The following is a 17,477-nucleotide window of genomic DNA, read 5'->3' on the forward strand; positions in this document are numbered from 1 at the left end:
GTGTAATTTATATTGACTATATTTTGCCCCCACTGAACAAAATTTCTGGCTCCGTCACTGGAGCTACCCCATTGGGTCAGAGTATTATAGATATTAGGTAAATGTGAATCGCGTGATGAGATTTTAAATGTTACCGTTACTTTTTTCACATAATTTAGTAAAAGAAATAAGATAGAACAAAATATGAAACATAATTAATTTGAAAAAATATTATATATTACATATCTCATTATTAATTTTTTAGAAGATATGGATACATATATAAAAATTTAGTTGACAGCAGCAAAGGGGATTTGCGGATTCGAACCCTGGACCATACTGTAGCCATATACGCGCCTATACCAACTCAGCTAAGTAACCATTTGTTCACATTTATTTGTTTTTATATACTTATATCTACACCTGACCTATATATACATATATACATACAAAGGCTATATAGGGGGTGGGGGTGGGGTGAGTGGGGGCAGCTTCCCCACTGCCCCCACTGTAGCTCCGCCAGTGGGTAGCTCAAGTGGCAAGTGAGCTCTCTTTGTGGGGAAGAATTTCGGGAGAATCCGGGTTCGATTTTCAAAAGTGACGATTCCCCCTGAGCCAGCTCATCTGCCTTTCGGAGCGAACGTGGGTGGACGTGGACTTGGACCGTTAAGTGGAAAATAAAAAACCCCGTGAACTTACCAAAAAAAACTATGTCTATAATACCCTTTAATTCTTTGGTGTACCACACTCATTCAAAGTCATTCTCACAGATCTATTTCACACCTTTTGACCAACCTTATAATCCTTTTAGTTAGGCTAGGCATCCATAGTATTTCATCTATTCAAATACATGCTTATCTCGTTATACAATATACATATTTTTTTGTGACACTCCAAATCTCATAAAGTAAAAAAAAAAAAAAAAAATTCTTATACCTCACCATAAGCCACTCGACACATGCACTCCTTATTTCCATCCTCAGTTCAAATGCAATTTTTTTACTAGGCATAATATATGTGCACCTCATTTTATTAAGAGTAAATTGCCATTTTGGTCCACTGACTATAGGGGTCCTATTAATTCTAGTTAACGACTTTCAAAAGTGTTAATTGCATACCATAACTTTTCAATTTGTATCAATTTTGGACACTCCGGTGAAATTTCTGGCCAAATGTCGCCGGATTCTCTTAATCCCACTGATTTGGCTTAATACAAGGGGCAAAAATGTAATTTCCACTATCCAAAAACCTTGGCTCAGTCCCAGCCAATTCAATAAGTGACTCCAACGTCTCTTGAGCCATAGCCTCCTGCCCGCAATTCAATTCCTCGGTCAACGTCTTCATCATCGCAGGCAAAAGACACTGAAACCAATCCCGATCAGTGGAGCTCGATAAGTACTGGATGAAATTGATAACAGCGTTCAAAGCCGCAATCCTAACATCCGTCAGTGTCTTCAAGAAAAACGAGTGCAAATCCTTAATAAGGCAACAAGATCTCGCCTATGCACTGAGCCAATTGAGCAAAAATCAAGAAGGCCGACTCCTGTAGCTTCAGCGAATCAGAAGTAACGCACTGAAACATGAACGGCAGGATTTCCGGCCATTGATTCTCCGGCAAAATTGAGGAGGCAAGCTCCAAAATCGTGTCACATAGCTTCTTGATTATCGTCTTCACCTCCTCGCGCTGAATACACGTTAACAGCACGGATTTGATATCGGACTGAGTGGAAGCAGCAAGTCGAGGCCAGATATAGGAATCGTCACAGGTCAACAACTTGCGCAGGAAGATAGCACATATAGCACGCGCCTCAACGTGAACCGATGAAGTGAGGACCTGGGCAAGCTTGAGTACAAGCGAATTGGGATCGTTCTGCTTAACGAGGTTGAAGATGGCCTCGGCCTGGGAGCGCTGCTCATTGGCGGAGGACATGATAGGTTTATTTAAAAGATCTAGGACAAAGCATGAACCGGGATTGGGATTATTGGTTTGGGTTGGTTTATTTTGGATAGTTGAAATTAATTTTTTGCCCCTTGTATTAAGCCAAATCAGTGGGATTAAGAGAATCCGGCGACATTTGGCCGGAAATTTCACCGGGTTGTCCAAAATTAATACAAATTAAAAAGTCATGGTATGCAATTAACACTTTTGAAAGTCGTGAACTAGAATTAATAGAACCCCTATAGTCAGTGGACCAAAATGTCAATTTGCTCTTTTATTAATTATTGAAGATTGGTATTTGCAGTGAATGAATTAAGTATATATAGTTGATAGGCATAGTGGCATGGCATGTTTTTATCACATGACTTTTAAAAAATAAAAAATAAAATCCATCTTTGATATATATTATTCACCTTTTATGAAAGTTTGTAATGTTGGTTAAATAGTTCACTTGATAATCAATATGTTACAAATTTGACTTTCAATGGGAGCACCATATTGCCACACCGACAATCTTTGTTTGAACAGGTCAATTATGAGGAACCTATATTGGTTTACCTCATTGTAATCATTTTTCAGTTATGATAACAAGATGAGGTTCACCCAGTGCGCACCATCGAGTAGTGGTTACGAGTTTCTCTCTTTAATAAAAATAAAAATAAAAAAAAACTAATGTTTGCAAGTCCATGCACTTGTTAACTATATTTAAGGTCCGTTTGGAAACATGAAAAATGAAAAATGATTTTTATAAAATGATTCATTTTTTGGGAAAAAAATTATAGTGTTTGGTTAACAATATTTTTTCTGTTTAGTTAAAAGTAAAAAAGTAAAAAAGAAAAATAATTGTTTTTTTTTGTTTGCTTCATTTTAAAAACATGAACATAAAGCTATTGCAAAATTATTTCTTCTAAAATATTAATTATTTTAATGATGATAATAATTATTATTATTTATATTTTAAAATTATAAATTAAAACTTATAATAGTTACTAATTAATAATACTTATAACAAAAAGATGTAATAAACAATTTTTAACGTGTAATTTATTATAATACAAATAAATTTATAAATTGATAAATATAATAATTCTGAAATAAAGAAATTGAATTAAAATTTTTACATTTTTTTAGTGATGTGGCCTAGGCTTAACTAATATTTTTATTATTTGACTAGGCCCAATTCAACTCATATGGCAAATTATTGTGTGGACCATGGTCCACACAACTATGTGGACCATAATCAAATGTACATTTTTAATGTATTAAATGTACATTATTTTTGTACTGAATATACATTATTTTTATACTATAAAAATAATGTACATTCAGTACACAAATAATGTACATCCCCTGAATATAATGTACATTATTTTTATATTGAATGTACATTATTTTTATGTTGAATGTGCATTATTTAATAGTATGGTCCACACAATAAAGATTGAACTCATATCTAATTAGCCAATGATAAATGTAATAACTCTGAACTAAAGAAATTGAAAACAAAATTATGTTGTTTTTGTATCGTGGACCACGCTAAGATTTGTATTGTTTGGTCCAGCCTAACCTAATCCATATTTTAATTGACCATTGATAAATAGAATAAGTATAAACTAAAGACATTGAAGAAAAAAACTTTAACATTTTTAATCTTTTGGGCTAGATCAATTCTAAGATTTTTATAACAATGTTATAATTTCACATTATTTGCACCCTACCCGACCAGAAATGGACGACCTGAAGTACCCGAACCCGAAAGACTCGAAAATTTTCGATTCCGTTTTCGGAATTGGAAAGACAGCACTCGAAAATTTTTGAGTGACCTTATATTGGCACTGGTCGAACCCGTGCCCACCCCTATTACAGTTGATAATTATGGATCATTTCACCTTGGATAGCATTTGTTTGATGAGCCCCCATACATAAGACTTTGCCTGTCTTATTTATTATATACAAAAATTATATATCGTTTGTATATAAAAAGTAATAATTTTAGATTTTCTTTAAACAAAAAAGTTAATAAGAAATTAATATTATGTATGATGCTTTTTAAAAAATGAGAATATTTTATGAGTACAGTAAAATGAAAAATTAAAGAAATGTGAATGTCTTTCTGATATTAGTTGGAATATGTTACTAATAATGAGAGACTTGATAAGATCCACATCCCATTCAAAGTCTATAAATAGAACTCTATTAATTTCAAAATAAATGTCTTATTTATTAGGCACAAAAAGATTATATATCTTTTTGTCTATAAAATATAGCTTGTTTGTTTTTTGTTTTTTGTTTTTTTTTTTGTTTTTTGTTTTTTGTTTTTTGTTTTTTGTTTTGGTTTTGTTTTTTGTTTTTTGTTTTTTTTTGTTTTTTGTTTTTTGTTTTTGTTTTTTTTTTAATTAACTAACTTAAAATTTTTAGAATTAGATGTAACGTTTATTTTTTATCATAAAAATTAACAATACTCTATTACACAATGAAAAAAAGAGGGTTAAAATATATGTACAATATATGATTTTGTTCAATTCAATTCATGTATTTTAAAAATGATATGATTAATGATAATTATTAACACCGTTAAAGTAACACAACGTTAATAACTGCCTTTATTTATATATATTAATTAAATTGATCAAAATTAAAATATAAAAAACTAAATTGAATAAAACCATATAATATAAAGACGTTAAATGAAAAAAAAAAAAGAAGAATGTGAATATCTTTTTGAGATAGAGAGAATATTTTTTATTCAATAATGGGAGACATGATAAGACAACCCAATCAAAGTCTGTGCCACATAAAAAATAAATGCCCACAATACAATTTATACTAAGCTAGCAAGCTACTCTCTACATATGTCCAAACTATGTTGAGAGTTTTCTTGTTTTTCTTTGACTGTATGTACTTCCCCCCTTTTTTGTAATGATGTCTGAAAATTTTTAGTGGAAGAGCCATTTTAGTTATTTAATATTTTTGTGAAAATATGAAGAAATTTATTTGAAATTTATAAAACCAAAAAAAAAAAAAAAACTCATAAAAAATGAGAATACTTTTTCAATATAGTGAAGGTGTAGACAATAAAGAGTGGAGTTTTTGTACTTTTACACGGATTAGATGGTAGCATGCTTGAAAAATATGTAGTTTGTTGTTTGACTCTTTGAATACTATATTATGTATTGAATGGTTTACAACCTATTCTAACCGTCATTAATTTTGGCAAGTTTAAAAATATTTGAAAATATTAAATTAATCAAACTTTTAAATAACTTATGATCTTTATTATCATCATTAATGAACTTCCTCCCTACTATCTACTATCTACTTACCTACCTACCTGCTCATTGTCACATGCATCCCTCTACTTGTTTACCACTGTCAATAGCTTAATTACTATGTTCACTTTTCCACCCATAAAGCTGCCACCCATTTGCATTCTACCCCCACTTACTTATCTATATTAATATTATAATGCATAATCATCATCATCTACTTACATTCTACCCCCACTTACCTATCTATATTAATATCGTCGCGCATAAGAGCAACTCTAAAAGTGAGTTTTTTTCTCAATTCTTTATTTGCTAGTTACCAATATCATTGCTATTTTTTTTGGGATAAAAAATAATTAAATTTCAATTAAATTTGTATCCCACAGATTGACAAATAATTGGATTTAAATATAAATATAAATATAAATATATATATATATATATATATATATATATATATATATATATTTCTAATTTTTAGTAAAAACAAAAGGTTAAAAATTAAAAAAAAAAACAGAATAAAAAAAATTGAGCATTCTTTTAACTAAACATGTCATTAATACATTTGTATTCTATATTAGTGGGTTTAATTAGTTTAGCCATAACTCATAACTTTCATCCAATTAGTACATTATATATATATATATATATATATATTTCTAATTTTTAGTAAAAACAAAAGGTTAAAAATTATATTAAAAAAACAGAATAAAAAAAATTGAGCATTCTTTTAACTAAACATGTCATTAATACATTTGTATTCTATATTAGTGGGTTTAATTAGTTTAGTCATAACTCATAACTTTCATCCAATTAGTACATTATACAGTATAGGAGGTCTCATTGAAGGAGAGTTGAGAGAGAGAGAACCTTGTAACTTACTCTTTTCTTCTTTCTTTTTGGTGGAAACAAACCTGGTAACTTGTCTTAAAATTCACTATTTAGTATAGTAGATGATAAGTTCAGCTTATGATATTCTTTCAACCGTTTCTTGAAAATTTGAGTTTAAGCTAGATTTTTTGCGTGCATAAATGTATAGATGGACTTAAAGGAGGGTTCATGGGATCCATGATATAATTCGACAAAACTGGAAAGCTTAGGCCATAAAATATATTCACTATTTATATTTAGAGGGGTTTTGAGTTGTACAAAGTCATTAAATAATGGAGTAATAAATAATATGTAATAACAATGAATGGTACATATTTATTTCCTTGAGATATGGTGTGACCGTTGAATCCTCTATAATTTTGCTTCCCCCATTTATAGCACTAAATTATGAGCTTCATACTCCTATATATGTATGTATAAAATTCATATTTGTGACTTCATTAGACTATATTGGGACTCCAATATATTTTATAGTGAATATATAAACTTTTTTTTTAATTATATGAAGGTATAATCAGCGAGTTGATTGCGTGACTTGGGATTTACTTCTGCAATTACTCTAGGAGCAGGATCCTATAAGCTTAGAATTAGTCCGACGAAATTTAGATCACCAAAGTTCAAGTATAAAAAAGATTATTCGAAATTGTGCTAAATACAATATATTTTAATACACTTGTAATATAAATATTGTATCTTGAAAGCAGATAACTTTTCCTCCTGAAAAAGGGTGGAAAGATTGTCTCTAATTAATAAATACCGGAAACACCGTTGTATATTCTACTTAGTAAAAGCTCAATGCAAATTTCATTGAAGTTACTATTGAAATAGTCAACTTCTTTTATGAACCTTTTCTCTTTTATTTAAGCCTTTTAATATTTCAAAATGATTTCATTTTTGTCTCTCTTGAAAAATTAGTAATCAAATTCCAAAATTCGTGATATTTAACTCAATTAGTCAAGTATTTTATACTCAGTTACACATCAATAACTCTCATTGAGAGAATGTCACATGATCGAATCTCTTGTGGTAGAATATTGACTCTTTGGACAATAACAAATGGAAAAATATATTTAACATATACTATATTGTAATAGAGTCAATAGTATTAAAAATTTTTTTGATTAAGACTGAGCTCTTAGGTTAAAATGAAAGTTTGTTGTCATTAAAAATTATGTACATATTTCTATTATGGAACATAATTAAAATAATTATATTAAACCAGAAGGGCGTAAATAAAATAAATACATTTCTCCAATAATCTCAATTATTTTTATAAGTAATTATATTAAACTAGAAAGATACAAGAGAAACTATATGTCTTTTAAGAAATATTATATTAATATTAGCAATAAATTCTGTTGTTGACTCATGTGCACCTTAAAAAGTAAAATTCAGTAGGCCCATGTAACAATTATATCAAAATTTGTGCTACATAGAATTACACTCTTGAGAGTATACAATTGCCCATACTCTCTACACCCCTACCCCACTAACCCAACCAAATTAGATGTCAGCACAATGTGGCAGGTGTGGGGTCACGGGACAAAAAAACAATAATTCAATTAGGTACATTGTAACGTACAATATTCTTTAATTACGATTACAATAATATCTCATATTTTACTTCGAAATTTATACAAAACGCTGTATTTAACTTTTATAAACATCAACAACACCTTAATCTATGGGAATGGATACCAAATTTTAGTTGTACATTGATGTTTAATTCACACAAATTTTATTGAGAGAACATTGGAATGTTTTTTTTTGTTAATTGTAAATATGTTTGGAAAAAAATGAGAATTATATTTGGGACGTTGATAATTATCAATATTTATAAAGATTTTTTATAAATTATATTAAAAATTTCCATATTAAATACTCATTGAAATGTTACTTGATACGTAAATTTCTTACTAACTTAGATAAACATTTTCATTAATATTACTATATTAGAGCATTCTCAGTTGTGTAATTTGTAACACAAATTTTTAGGTGCTTACTAGGAGAGAGAATATTGAAAGAGAACAGAGTAAAAGAAAGAAGTAAAAAAAAAAGAGAGAAATCATTAGCATGAATATAACGCGCCTAACGAGCGCGTGGCGTGCATGAGCCCGACTAGGCACTCTTGGTGCACCTGCACACCAAGGAGCTACTTTGTTTTCTAATGGGGCCCACTATAGATGCAAAAACCAAGGTGCTTGTAGGAGCACTTTAAACACACTTTCTCATCTACGTAAATTTTGAAACTTGTAAAAATCATATGAAATTATCCTATTAGGGATGTTTTTAATGTTAAATTTCGTGATGCGAATATTAATTAAATAAAATAACATAAAAAAAAAGGGGTAAGTTGGAATGGGTGGAAGTTCAAAATTTCGAGCCTAAATTGCGAAAAATTCATCAATCGAAAAGTTGAAGCGGGGCGCGAGTGCGGATTGAAAATTCCGACGTGGGCGCGTGTCTTTTTTACTCTCGCGATCTACATACATAGATAGGCACAGTACTTTTTTCCCGAGGCCAGTCCAGAAGAACTCTCGTCGGTCTTTTAGCTTGACTGCTCTTCTGCAGTTGCTGGGTGCGAATCTCATTTCCTTTTTCATCTCTCTCTCTCTCTCTCTCTCGCTCTCGCTCCCCTTCTCTTTCACTCGGAATCTCATTTCTCTCTCCATTCAGTAAGATTATATATTTTCCTTCTCTCATTTCTTACTGATTATTGTTATTTTTTTTGTTGTGTGTGTTTGTGTGTATCTGGAGGCATGTATTGGAGTTATAAACTGGTTAGGATTTTTTTTTTGAGTTTTGAATTTGTTTATTTATTTGATTTTATTTTTTGGTTGATGATATAGGAGAAGCGGCATTTTATCGATGTAGTCGAAATTTGGTTGGGAAGCCGTGGTTCTCCAAATCGTCAGGTAAGGTTCGTGCCGATTTTGTGATTCTTTTCGATTATTTGCATTTCTGATTCGTGGTTTTGGTGTGAAAACCTAATTTTTGGTTGCATGAAGGAGTAATTAGAGATGAGGTTGTTAAAATTTAATAATTTACGTTTTTGTGATTTCATTTCTTCGCATATGCCTAATTTTGAGAAGTGAGAATTAGAATCAAAGTTAAAAAAAAAAACTGAAATTTTCAGAAATGTGCCAAGTAAACATATTCTTTGTTTTCTTTTCTCTAGTTTTCTATTTCCCCAGAAAAAAAAAGATAATTTTTCTGGTTAGTAAATTGAATGCTACATGGTAATTGGTGAAAATTACTAGAATGCAAATTAAAAAAAGGAATGGAGGACTTTGTAATGTAAGGGATTTTACTTGTAATTCATAAACTGAATATGTATTTTCTGAAAAAGTGGCAAGGGAATAATAGACTAATCTATTGTCCTCAGACCCATCAGAAACAGTTACAAAGTAGTAGAATGATGGATTTGAGATATCTAAGTTGAATAATAGAGAATTTTACAGAAATTGCATAGGTTTAAGATTGGAGGAGGCTGTGGGAGATATATATATTGGCCAAGGGGTTCAAGCAATTGATGAAAGGAGCTAGATCCAAATATGTGAAATACTTATGTAAGGAGTTAGAGGCTTAAGGGGGTAAAAGGGATATCTTACTCTCTAAAACAAGAGAAAAGAAATGGCAAGGTTTGAATAAGGAGAAGGATATAAAGAATAAAATTTTGATTTTGGTAAAAGGGGATGATCAATGTTTAGATTTAGAAATTACTTCGTTAGGCTCTTCAATTGTAGCAATGAAGAACATCCTATAGATAGCAACTTACCTGAAATATACATCACATACTCTTTAAGGATTAAACTACTAATACTTATCTTTGTTTATTGGAGCAGGAGTGCTATTAAATATGCCTACTTACCTAGATAATTATGACTAATAAATTGCAGAAGCTCTGCTCCATTTTTAGTTTAACTAAGCATGAACTCTCATTACTAGCCTCCACACATTACATGAGCCCATGTACATTGCAAACATTCAAGCTTGCTATTGTCGGACTTAACTCTTGTCCAACATCAGTTGATAGTAGGAAATGTGAAATTTGATCCATAGAAGTGATTAGGAGTGGTTTCTGGTATAGTATACTAGAACTGCATCCTGAATCATCCAAGACTTCCAGTGTTCAATGAATGGCTGATCTGTAACATAGTTTAGCTTTTCATACTATATTGAAGAAAGTAAATTTTGAGACTGTTTATTATTATTTTATTATTTTTATAACAGTTTAACAGGAGACGCTACGGACTCAGGCTTTAAATTCGTGATCTGCTGGACAGAAATTCCCTTCTCTCACCAGCAAGCCCCCAAGGAATTGGTAAATTTAAAAGCTACTTGGAAACATCTTTAGTTGCTGCTTCTGTCTTTTATGAAACTATGATGTAAATATTTAATCTTTGAGCACTCTCATGTGGCCACATAAACTTACTTTGAGTAGCATCACAAGTTTGATTTGGTGTTCCTTGATTGAATGTCATCAATAATTGATGCCTTAAATTTGTCACTGGTTAAGATTCCTTGAGTATCTTGAGAGATAGTTTCTTATATGAGACTCTCTGAATCTATGCAATGCAATGAAACATTTGTATGATGCAAAATGCAAGCCACCAAATTAGTTTATGATTCAACTGCATTCAGATTCATCCATGTATTCCAGTGATTGAACTTTGGCTCTTTCTAGTGATTGCTTTTAAAATTAATGGTTTTAAGAGCCGATCACTAATTTTCTATTGCTTTTTCTTATATTTCTATGCAGGTTGTGGTTATTAGCTTCTGAGTACTTCTTGGAGAGCTTGAAATTTTTGCTTACAGACTACCTCACGAAATGGCAGATCCTTTTCTAGTACTTAAAAATTGAGTCCATTTTGTCATCATTACCTGGCAGACCTGCAAGAATTTCATTAATTTTCTTACTCCTTTTATATGTGCAGACCAAAGATCCTTCTTTAGAAGATATTGATGACATTGACTGGACTTCTGAAGATGAACGAGAAATTGAGGACATACCTGCAGTGCAGGCTGCTGCTGCTAAGATTGAGGTAGATCAATGGCAAATGACTTGTCACTAATTAAATTAAAAATGATTAAATTCATATCCTAAACCAAAATTAGGATTAGATTTACATTAGATGAAAATTATTTTCTATGACTTGTTTTACGTCAAGTTGATATCACCATCAGTCATTTTTCCTTTTGCAGCTTTGTTAAATAATTTTATTTTCAAATAAAGATATAAATTTGTCTATTTTTTTAAGTAAAATAATAGTGGCTTATCACCCATCAGTAATTGTTGTGCCAACTAGGCACCAAAGCTATACCAATTGAAGCCTTCTATTCTTAAATAGAGCAATTCAAATTTCAAAGTTAAGCCCTAAAACTGATTTTGCACCCAAACTTTAGGTCCTTCAACAATGCTTACCTGGCTGACTTAAGATGAGACATATAGGCTTCACAAACCTGATATTCAGGTCATAGTTTGCATTTCCAAACATGAGATGGATTAATCCAGAACTGGTCAGAACTCAGAAGTGTAAACTTTGGTTATTTGGTATATGGTGGAATCATGTTTCTCCTCTTCCAGTTTTACTCTATTTGTAGCAATCTACATAATTTAATTTCAAAATGAGACTTTTCATTTCTTGAGTAGAGAGTGGTAGATTTGTTTTTACCTAATTTTCACAACATATGGTACTACCTAATAGTTAGTGTAAATCAATCATGATAATTTTTTCTTCCGAAGAAACTGGTTTCATATAACTCCTTTATTAAATATTATTATTATTATAATAAACAATCTTGTTCTTTGAAGGCAAGCTCATCATCAGTTGATCCATGCTCCAAGTTGATTCAGCATTTTGTTGGGATGGGATTTTCTAGAGAATTAGTTGAAAAAGCAATAGAGCAAAATGGTATGTTTCATTTTGGCACAATTAAGCAATCATTGTTACTTTTGAAGCCATAATTTGATATCTTTTCTTCAATACACAGGAGAAGACTCAGAATCTATATTAGAAACTCTTCTCACTCTCTCGGTTAGTAATTCTCCGTCATTCTAAGAAGCTTCTCTCTAGCTGGTTTTGTTTAATGCATTGTCTATACTCTTTATCACAGAGAAAAACTATCAGGAAACATAATCTTTGTTTTAGATTGTGAAAAGAATGAATGTGTGTACTCCATCTCTTAAATTAAAAATTTAGTTGTGATGATTAATTTTCTTTTCATGATGTTCCTGAATAGTTGCAGAAGAAAATCTTTCTAGGTGCATTTTAGTCTGCTTGCTGTTGGGTACATGGGTTTGTGTCCAACCAAAACTGGGTGAATCTTGACCAGTTTCATTGCTTTAAATTATAGTTCAGATTGAAATTGCAGTAGCTTATTATTCTCCTAGAGAAGAGTTGAATTGATGCTTTTGGGGGAAGAGAAAATAAGGTATGGTGTTTCAGGTTTAGCAGACTTCAGCTGAATGAGCAAATCACTAATTTGGCTTCAGGGACAGGGTAAGATTTGGGTGATTGGGTGGCAGCTAGTCTATTCCTTGGCCTTATAAACTCATATGTTCTTTCTTATATTTTCAATGTGGGATTATGTTTGTACACCAGCAATACCACGGGTAGACAACCGGGTGAACACAAGGTGGACCGAATAGGCTTTGATCCCATGTTATATTCTAAGATTGGGCTAAGGTCACTCAACTGAGCTAAAATGCACATGGGCCAAACCACACTAAAAGACTTAATCTAATCAATTAGCTAGTTTAACCCATAGCCTTGTAAACCCATATGTTCTCTCTTATATTTTCAATGTGGGACTATTAACAAGCTCTTTCTTGGTTCCTTAGATTCTAGTCATTGAAGTTGTTACAATTTCTTCTTTCTCGGCTATGCATTCTTCATACTTCATTTGTCTTTTTGTTATTCAAACCAGTCATAATGTTGAAATGTGAATTCTAAAAAGTAAAAGTTGTAAGCTATCATCTCTCCTTTAATTGCATTATTGTGGTGCATTTGGCCATTTACACATTTGGTGAAATCTGTTTGTGCATTTTCCAATAAATGCCTGCCATATCGTCTTTAGTATGTTCTCTTAACAAATCAAACTCATATCTACCTTTGGTATAAATGATTAAAATGTTTTCGCCTAATTGGTGTATTGCACTAGTTAAAAATGATTTTCAGATTAGAGTTGGTTTCCTAATCATCCAGTTTGCTGCAAGCAATGCCAACTTTCTTAAATAGCTCCTTATGTTGCATATTTCTTTTGATAATGAACACATTACTCTGTTGTAATTAATTTATGAATGTCCATATCCTAATATCCCCTTATTTTATTGATTAATCTGTCATGTTTTGTTGCAAAAATAATTCTAATTCATACCATCTGTTAAATTAATGTGGAAGTTTTCTGAATCCTCCTTCTTAAACTTTCTTTTATTTCCCTTTTTATTTTCGGGCGTTGGGGTGGTCTTTCTGTTCAGGTTCTTGAGACATCTCCTTCTGAACAACCATATAGTAGCTGTCCTCAAGAAGAGCCATGTGTCAATGGATATGATAGCTCTTCAGGATATGACGAGAATATTCTAGATGACTTTTCCGACGGCGGTAGTTGGTCTGATGATGATGTGGTATGTATGGATATTTATTTATCAATTCTTTTATATACTATCCATCCCTAGTGATGAGTAAACTTCTACCTCTACTGTATCCTTGAGTGATTGATATTACATATTTTTTTGTTGCACAATAAAAATGGAGTTGGGAATTTTTTACTTTTTGGTGATTTAACATAGATGAATACTTTTTCTGATCATTTGTAACATGCCAATTTTTGCCAAATGTGTATTTAAATGTTAGATGCTATTTATATTCTAGAGCTTCATGTCACTGATTGAGTTGAGCGTCAATTGGTCACTCTACTCTCAAACAGTAAAATGGAACTCAGCAGTAAGAACATAACTCATTTTTCAATTTGGGTGGCAGTTCATATTGTAGAACTTCAACTAAATGGATAAGTTGACATTGACTGGTAAATTTAACATGAAAAAACAAACACAACTCGCTAACAATCCTAGATGTTGGATATGAATAGTAAGATTGGAAAATCCATCAAGAAGCTAGTGGAGGGGAGGAGAGGCTACGCATAACTGAAATATTAAATAGAAGTATGACATTTGAATATGTAAAAGTAGTACTATTGAGTTTAGTTATATTTATTATTGCAGTTTGCTCATGCATCTCGGGTGTGCTTTGTTTTCAAAGAATTTTAAATTAGTTTACCAAACTTTTGCTGCGAGTGGTATCCATTGCACCAAAGAGCTTTTGGATCACTTTGTGCTGCTCCTAATCTGTGATATGATTCAACTGACTATTATCACTTTCAGGAAAACATGGTTTCCTTGTCTCCGAAGGAGAGAACACTATTGTCCCTCACAAAGATGGGTTATCTTGCGGAAGAAGCTTCAATGGCAATGGAAAGATGTGGTATATTTCTTAACTTTCTGCACACTTTGCTTGTAATTCATTATGCTATGCAGATGGCTATATTGAACTTCTCTCTTCCATACTGAGATTTGACTTGCAGAAGAAGCCTTGCATATGTGTTTGTCTACCCAAATTTCTCTGGTTGAAACTGGCTGCAAACTTTTTATTTTTTATTTTTTATTTTTTATTTTATTTTTTGTCATTGCATAGAAAATTGTGTTAGTTATACAGTTATACCCCTTGCCTCTCAAATATTTTTTATCTGACAGCTTGGCTAATTTATTTATTTGTTTGATTTCTTCTCCTTCTCTATGTTGGTTATAATGGTTAAGACTTAATTCTGTTATGTTAGTTTTTCTTGTTCTCATTAATGTTCTTGTCATTCTTTCTTATGTTTTATGGCCCTGTTTGGTAACATAGTTAACTTATCATCCAATTTTGACTTGTTTGACTACTATTAGCTGTTTGACTTGGTTAAACAGTTAATAGGAGTGTTTGATTACTTATCAACTAATCAAACCTACTATCCCAATCAGCTGACAGATATTTACCAAACACCCTCTATATTAATGTGGTCATTCACATTGCAGGACCAAAAGCCACAATTGAGGAATTGACAGATTTTATGTGTGCTGCTCAAATGGCAAGATCAGAAGCTACGTATTGGGAAGAAGAAGATATCAAGGTATGCTTTCCTGTTTCAAAATGTTGAATCCAGAATTCAATAATCTTTTTCAGAGAATATATTTTAACTTCTTCCAATGATAGAGTTTTGCTTCCACCTCTTTGTTATACTCATTGTCTCATTATATTGGTCTCTTTTACTATTCGTTGGTCAAACCAATTCTTCTTTTTTGCTTATTTTATTTTTTATTTTAAATTTTTGATTTTTGTTTTTTGTTTTTTGTTTTTTGTTTGTGTGTGTGTGTTTAATAGTACTTCTAATGTACTCCGTAGTTTCTAAATATATAAACTTTATATACTAATACTAAACTTAATATTATGAAAAAAATAAATTGTAAATAAGTTCAGCCAAGCCTTGTTAATTGAGCCAGACAGAAAATGGGACAAAGGGAGTAGTTGATTTTCAATTGTCCTAGAACTAACATTTTATCCTTTCCTTTAATGTTACAGCCTAAAATAAAGAATTTGTCTGGTGAAAATGGCAAACAGAAGAGGAAGATGTGTGCATATGATATGTATAGGAAGAAAAAACAGAAGGGTATCTTCAATGAAGATGTTGAGACAATTCGCCTACCAAAACCAATGGTGGGCTTTGGTGTGCCTACAGAGATATGCCCTGAATTTCAAGGAAGAACTCTTCCGGAGCAAGCAATAGGGCCCCCTTACTTTTATTATGAGAATGTTGCTCTAGCACCAAAAGGAGTCTGGGATACTATCTCAAGATTTCTTTATGATGTTGAACCAGAGTTTGTGGACTCAAAGTACTTTTGTGCTGCTGCTAGGAAAAGGGGTTATATTCATAATCTACCTGTGGAGAATCGGTTTCCTCTTCTTCCCATTCCTCCACGGACCATTCATGAAGCATTGCCATTGACGAAGAAATGGTGGCCTTCATGGGATACTCGCACCAAGCTTAATTGCTTGCAAACAGCTATTGGCAGTGCAAGGTTGTCTGATAGGATCCGTAAGGCTGTAGAAGCCTATGACGGTGAGCCTCCTTTGAGGGTACAAAAATATGTTCTTGATGAATGCCGAAAGTGGAACCTCGTTTGGGTGGGTAGGAATAAAGTAGCTCCTTTGGAGCCTGATGAAGTTGAAATGCTGTTAGGGTTCCCAAAGAATCATACCAGAGGTGGCGGAATAAGTAGGACTGACAGATACAAGTCACTTGGTAACTCATTCCAAGTAAGTATTTCTTTCATCTACTTCACTCTTAAACTTAAACATACAATGCCCTTGCCTTATTACTTCATAGTAGCTCCTCAACTCTAGACATTTTCATGCTTTAAACAATGTGTCAATGTTTTTTACCAGGTTGATACGGTTGCATATCATCTTTCTGTGTTGAAGGATTTGTTTCCTAATGGTATGAATGTGTTATCACTCTTCTCTGGGATAGGAGGTGCTGAAGTTGCACTTCATAGACTTGGCATTCGGTTGAAGACTGTAGTCTCAGTCGAGAAATCTGAGGTTAATAGGAATATTGTTAGGTCTTGGTGGGAGCAAACAAATCAAACAGGAACCCTAATTGATTTTGATGACGTCCAACAGCTTAACGGGGACCGAATAGAGCAATTAATAGATTCAGTGGGTGGTTTTGACCTTGTTATTGGTGGAAGCCCATGCAATAACTTGGCGGGGAGCAATAGGGTGAGTAGAGATGGACTAGAGGGTAAAGAGAGCGCCCTTTTCTATGATTATATTCGTATTTTGGACTTGGTTAAGTGTATAATGTCAAGATACCAGTAGTCGTCGAGTAGGTGGATCTAGGGCATGTTTTACATGTAAACTAATGCCTAAGTTTTATAATTGCAAGGTTAATGTTTAGTAAATTCCATTCTTTTCAGTATAAATGAAATGAATGAAGCATTTGACATGTATAAAAGTAATTGAATTTTATGTGCCTCTTTATGGCCTCTGATATTGTATACTCTTTATTTTATTTCTGCTTTTATGACTACTTTTCTGCTGTGCATTGATTCATTCAAGTTCTTTTGATGTATGTTTTTATTCTGGCTAAAAAAAATAAAAATCACCTCATTTTTGTAATTTCTATTGGCTTTCGAGTTACTCTGTATAACTATAGTTTATTTTAAAGTTCAAATTGGCTGAGTGGGTGAAGGTGAGATAGAGAGCTTGGCCTCAATGGTCGAGGAGTTTGTCTTTAGCACATGGAAGATTATCTAAATGGTATTTATATTAGAGCTGATCTGCGAGTTATATGATGATGCTTAA

The 17,477-nt window shown here is 32.1% G+C and overlaps 1 protein-coding gene across 5 annotated transcripts; it reads left to right on the forward strand.

Annotated features, from left to right (window-relative positions):
* The first annotated feature begins 8,539 nt into the window (after window positions 1-8,539).
* Window positions 8,540-17,199, forward strand: LOC116027432 (DNA (cytosine-5)-methyltransferase DRM2-like). 5 transcript variants are annotated; one of them, XM_031269065.1, is made up of 12 exons: window positions 8,540-8,653; window positions 8,925-8,995; window positions 10,309-10,399; window positions 10,838-10,924; window positions 11,013-11,120; window positions 11,891-11,990; window positions 12,070-12,113; window positions 13,556-13,702; window positions 14,459-14,558; window positions 15,149-15,243; window positions 15,693-16,427; window positions 16,557-17,199. In XM_031269065.1, exons 4-12 carry the CDS (start codon window positions 10,907-10,909, stop codon window positions 16,989-16,991), a joined length of 1,782 nt encoding a protein of 593 aa, XP_031124925.1. In that variant the 5' UTR covers window positions 8,540-8,653; window positions 8,925-8,995; window positions 10,309-10,399; window positions 10,838-10,906; the 3' UTR covers window positions 16,992-17,199. The 5 variants fall into 5 exon arrangements, with proteins under 5 accessions (XP_031124925.1, XP_031124922.1, XP_031124923.1 ...); XM_031269062.1 differs by having other exon boundaries at window positions 8,925-8,990; XM_031269063.1 differs by having other exon boundaries at window positions 8,595-8,750.
* Window positions 17,200-17,477: the final 278 nt, after the last annotated feature.

This window comes from Ipomoea triloba, chromosome 8 (genome assembly GCF_003576645.1).
Source record: "Ipomoea triloba cultivar NCNSP0323 chromosome 8, ASM357664v1".
NCBI lineage: Eukaryota > Viridiplantae > Streptophyta > Magnoliopsida > Solanales > Convolvulaceae > Ipomoea > Ipomoea triloba.